At 54.1% G+C, this 5,109-nt stretch overlaps 1 protein-coding gene across 1 annotated transcript; it reads left to right on the forward strand.

Moving 5' to 3' along the window:
- Positions 1 to 3,834: 3,834 nt before the first annotated feature.
- On the forward strand, positions 3,835 to 4,896 carry LOC121152450 (zinc finger protein 474-like). Its single transcript, XM_040974517.1, has one exon. The coding sequence runs from the start codon at positions 3,835 to 3,837 to the stop codon at positions 4,894 to 4,896; it is 1,062 nt and encodes a 353-aa protein (XP_040830451.1).
- The last annotated feature ends 213 nt before the right edge of the window (positions 4,897 to 5,109 follow it).

Below are 5,109 nucleotides of genomic sequence, written 5' to 3' on the forward strand. Positions count from 1 at the left end.
TAACAGTAAGAGAGACACTTCAGGAAGGGCGACAGGCTTGGTGGCCAGGTAACAGGTAAAGATGCAGAGAGTCAGTTTGTGTTGTTCACTCATGCTGGCTGCAGGGAAAATATTTTCGGTGCACAATGTGCAGTGGTGACATGGCCCCAGCCATGGCAGTGGTGACATGGCCACAGCCTGATCCCTGTTGCTCCCTTCAGCTGGCTTCACTTTGACCTTGCACCTGTTACAAAGACAGACCTCATGGGAACCCAGCCCAGGCCACCTCACCCATCCCTGCTCCTAACTGGGAATGTGGGTTTGTTTTTTTTTTCTCTCGAAATGGGTGTGATTTGTCACCTGCACAGGAAAAAACCTTCATCAAGAATAACACTGAGTGAAGTAAAAATGATCCCCAGCTTTTAAGGAAGCTGCTTGCCTCAGGTTACCCCGTCTCCCTCCTCGGCTCGGTCCTGCGCAGGGGGTTGTGCACACCTCTCTTGCGTGTTTCCTTCCCCCAGCCAGGAGCTCAGCGGCGGAGAGCTTAGCTGCCGTCCCACGAGGCTAGGCAGAGCACAGTCAGACAGTGAGGCCAGTGACACAGGAGAAGCTGAGCTGGTGGAACTGGGGCGGCAAGGGGGATGAAAAAAGCCTACCGCAGGTCGAGCCAGAGGAAGCTGGGCTGGCCCCAGGGCTCTGTCCACTTCCGGGTCGTCTTTGAGTCACACCTTCTTTGTTTACAACCTGGAAATGATGATGGTGCCTGCCTAAGACTCCTCCGCGAAGGAGCTGAAGTTATGAATAGAAAAATCAGTACGGTCACTAGCAAGTCACTGCCATGCGACACGAGGGACTTCCCTTTCCAAACACGGCATGAGGAGTAATATTGGACAATAAGGACTTTCTCAGTCCGCTCATCTGCCACGGACAGAGCTGACGAGGGGCGGAGCAGGGAATTCAGGGGGAGCGAGGTCACTGGTTGGCCAGGATTTTTCTGTTCTGTCTTTGTCATATGTTTTTCAGTGCCAGCCACTTCCTGGTGTAAGAGCAAGTAGGAAACTCCATAAGGAGGTGCTTGGTAAACAGGAGACAAGGGCAATTTGGGAGTTTCTTTCCCTCATCTGCTGATAAAAACCTAACAAAAAGATTTGACCCTGTTCCTTGGGTTCCCTGGATGTTCTTCCCCCTTTTGGATGGTGCTGATAAAGTAATAAATCTCTCTAAACTTCGTTCTCTGTGCTGGCCACTCTGTCTGGGGCCAGCACATTCTTTTGCCACATGTGTTAATATCACTGCCTTCAGATCTGTCAAAATGAAGAATCGCTTGGCTCTCTGTGCCAGACCTGAGCTGATACTCCACTGCAGAGAGGCCAACCTCTTTTGGCACCTAACCACAGGAACCAGAGAGTCCGCAGCTCGTGTGGGCCCTGAGTTGTTCCCTGCCCCGTGGTTCCGTGTTGGGAGCACGCATGGCTGTCGTCGCTCAGCCTGAACTCGGGGTGGCCAGGGTGTGCAGTGTCCAGCATTAGACATGACAGGGAGGGGAAGCCTTAGTGCTGGGCCCCAGGCCTGAGATCACCAATCAACTTCCCTAAGGATGGATTGTGGTCTCGTGATAAAAACAGATTCAGGACTTTGCCCAAGGTACAAACTGCTTAAAATCCACTGGCAGTGTACACTTAGCAGAACTTTCTTCTGGGAAGCCCAATGGCCATGGTTTGGTTTGGTTTTGATTTTTTAAAATGTGCAGAAAACATACATGCCTCTTACAAAACAGCACACTAAATATGAATCCTGGGGAAAAACGAAAATCAAAGCCATATGTAGCCTCTTGGCTTGGAGGACATGCAGGTGCCCCCTGAGCTGGGTGCTGTCCTCGGTTGCATTCTGCATCCAAGGTCACTAGTTCATAAAGGAAGACAGGTGCACGGTGAGTGACAACCAGCGTGTCCCTTCCCAAGGCCTTCCTGGTCATCCTCACCATCTTCCCTGAAGAAGGGTGACTTTGGAGGGGTGAACCTCAGGTCTGCAGATACTCAAGAATCTGGAATACCACATCCCAATGAGAAGGTTGGCAGGGACTTCAAAAGCTTTCCAGATATGGAATTAAATGCTATATTTATTTTGGTGCAAAAACATCTTGCAATGCATGCATTTTTTTTTTCATTTTCCGTAACACTCATTTACTCTGTGCTTTCTAGAGGTTCCTCCCAGGCATGGATTCCAAAGGCTTTCTGTGCCAAAGCACACTTATCTTCCAATTCCATGAAGGTTCTGAAGAGCTTTTCAGATCCCAATTTAAAAATTAATAAATTATCTCAATGAAATTGGTTTCACTTATTGCGGCCAAGACTTTTTTTAAAGCCTTACTATGATTATTTCGCTTTGAGGCATGTTCTGAAAAGTGCATAAGCTTCAGGGAACTGCCAGAAAGATCCCTGGCCCTGAAAAGCGCAGTCCCCATGGCTGTGGCTGTGGCTGGCTGTGGCTGTCTGTGGCTGTCTGTGGCTGTGGCTGTTCCTGGCTGTGACTGTGGCTGTAGCTGGCTGTGACTGTGGCTGTAGCTGGCTGTGGCTGTGGCTGGCTGTGGCTGTAGCTGGCTGTGGCTGTGGCTGGCTGTGGCTGTGGCTGGCTGTGGCTGTGGCTGGCTGTGGCTGTGGCTGTGGCTGGCTGTGACTGTGGCTGTGGCTGGCTGTGGCTGTAGCTGGCTGTGGCTGTGGCTGGCTGTGGCTGTGGCTGGCTGTTGCTGTGGCTGGCTGTGGCTGGCTGTGGCTGTGGCTGGCTGTGACTGTGGCTGTGGCTGGCTGTGGCTGTGGCTGGCTGTGGCTGTGGCTGGCTGTGGCTGTGGCTGTGGCTGGCTGTGACTGTGGCTGCGGCTGGCTGTGACTGTGGCTGTGGCTGGCTGTGGCTGTAGCTGACTGTGGCTGTGGCTGTAGCTGGCTGTGACTGTGGCTGTAGCTGGCTGTGGCTGTGGCTGGCTGTGGCTGTGGCTGGCTGTTGCTGTGGCTGGCTGTGGCTGGCTGTGGCTGTGGCTGTGGCTGGCTGTGGCTGTGGCTGGCTGTGGCTGTAGCTGGCTGTGGCTGTGGCTGGCTGTGGCTGTAGCTGGCTGTGGCTGTGGCTGGCTGTGGCTGTGGCTGTGGCTGGCTGTGGCTGTGGCTGTGGCTGGCTGTGACTGTGGCTGCGGCTGGCTGTGACTGTGGCTGTGGCTGGCTGTGGCTGTAGCTGACTGTGGCTGTGGCTGGGCCTGGCTGTGGCTGGCTGTGGCTGTGCTCTCCAGCACATCTCCTCGCATGTTCTGCCATTTGCTTCATTTGGGGTACCCACTCCTCGGTGTTTGTCTCTCCACTCTGGACTTGGCCTGGGCTGTCTTTCCCACTCTCCATCTGCCAAGCGCTGTGACTGTGTATCCTTGTGAAAGTGCCGGACTTTCACTATAGTTATCGATGTCACTCACAATGGACATTTTCTTTATATTTACTGCAATTTTTGTGGATCAAATCCTACATGTCAGCTACCACATAGCCAAAGAGGATGAAAGGTCATTTTTTTTCTTTTTTAAATCACCACCCTTTATCGCCTCCACTTGCAGGTCAGCTGTGGATATGTGTGTTATAACCTCTCCTTCTGTCTCCACCCCTCCACAGATCTTGCAGACATCTAAGGTCTCATGGGGACTTTCCAACATCCCAGACTGCAGCCTACAATGATGCTCTGAGTCACCGTCTTTGGGCCAAGGCGCTGGCAGCCATTTGGAACCCCAGGACGGCCGACCTCGCTAACCTCCTGAACACGCAGGAGCCTAGTGTGAGTCTGGCCTGAAGTCAGGGCACACACTGGAGAAAGCCTGCTTTGTTCATGGAAAGAGGAAAGGAGACAAGGACTTCCAGTGACTTGCAGCAAGCTTTCCACCATCGGAAGGAGCCCACCTTCCTTATCAGCCATGCCAGCCCTTGCCCAGTGACACGGTATGTCGATTCTGGTGAAAAAGCTGAGACACAGCTTTCGAAAGCTCGGCCTGGCACTGTGATCGTGTCCAGAGCATCAGGCAAGGGGATGAGGTCAGCAGGCCAACCCAGTCCCCCGGTCATCCCAGCCCGTAGGCCAGCCTTCCGGGTCTGCTACATCTGCGGCCGAGAATTCGGCTCCCAATCCCTGGCCATCCACGAGCCTCAGTGCCTGGAGAAGTGGCATACAGAGAACAACAAGTTACCCAAGCACCTTAGGAGGCCGGAACCTTCCAAGCCACAGCCTCTGGGCAGCAGCGGCACCTACAGCCTCCAGGAGGCCCCCGAGGCTGTCTTCCAGGGTACCCAGACTCAGCTGGCACCCTGCGAGGTGTGCGGCCGCACCTTCCTGCCCGATCGCCTCCTGGTTCACCAGAAAAGCTGTAGGCTGAAGGCTGAGGGTCCCAGAGCACCTTCTGATGACCTTCCTGGTATCAGGAAAGCCTCTGGTGGAGTCTCTGCCCGCCCCAGGACTCGCCCATGCTACATCTGCGGTAGGGAGTTTGGGAGCCTGTCACTTCCTATCCATGAGCCAAAATGCCTGGAGAAGTGGAAGATAGCAAATGAGCAGCTGCCCAGGGAGCTCCGCCAGCCGCTCCTGCAGAAGCCTCAACCCCTTCTGTCTGGACTGGCCAGCCACGAGGGGCCAAGTCCAGTGCCGCTTGCGCCCTGCCCTTACTGCCACCGGACCTTTGTCCCAGACCGTCTTCTGGTGCACCTGAGAAGTTGTGCAGCTCAACTGAGCAGGACCAAAGGGCAGAGCCCATCTCTAGGGGCTCAGAGTGGCCTCCAGGAGGCCACTGGTGTCGAGCAGCATGGCAGTAGGACTGCACCTCGTGTGATGGATAAGGTAACGGGCATCATGGGAGGTGCATTGGTTGTGCCGGGATCTGTGCCACCACCGAGGGAGTGAGAGCAAAATGTCCCCAGAACCAGTCACTCCAGTCCCTCATGTAGTCTGTGATTTGTGGCAAATGTGAACAGCCAGGCCTCTCTAGAAAGATCCTTGCTGTTGGGTTCATCTCCCCCCGAGGGGCTCCTTTCTCCCTGGCACCCTTGTCCTAGTGATTCCTGGGAGAGACTGTTGTTAAAAATGACTCATAGTGCTGTGTCTACATTACACAGA

This window comes from Ochotona curzoniae, unplaced genomic scaffold (assembly GCF_017591425.1).
Source record: "Ochotona curzoniae isolate NIBS_2020 unplaced genomic scaffold, NIBS_Ocur_1.0 contig_1, whole genome shotgun sequence".
In the NCBI taxonomy this organism is placed as follows: Eukaryota; Metazoa; Chordata; class Mammalia; order Lagomorpha; family Ochotonidae; genus Ochotona; species Ochotona curzoniae.

Bases quoted from the DNA above. Each gene is read 5' to 3' on its own strand.
- LOC121152450 (XM_040974517.1), top strand. From the start codon at position 3,835: ATGGAAAGAGGAAAGGAGACAAGGACTTCCAGTGACTTGCAGCAAGCT.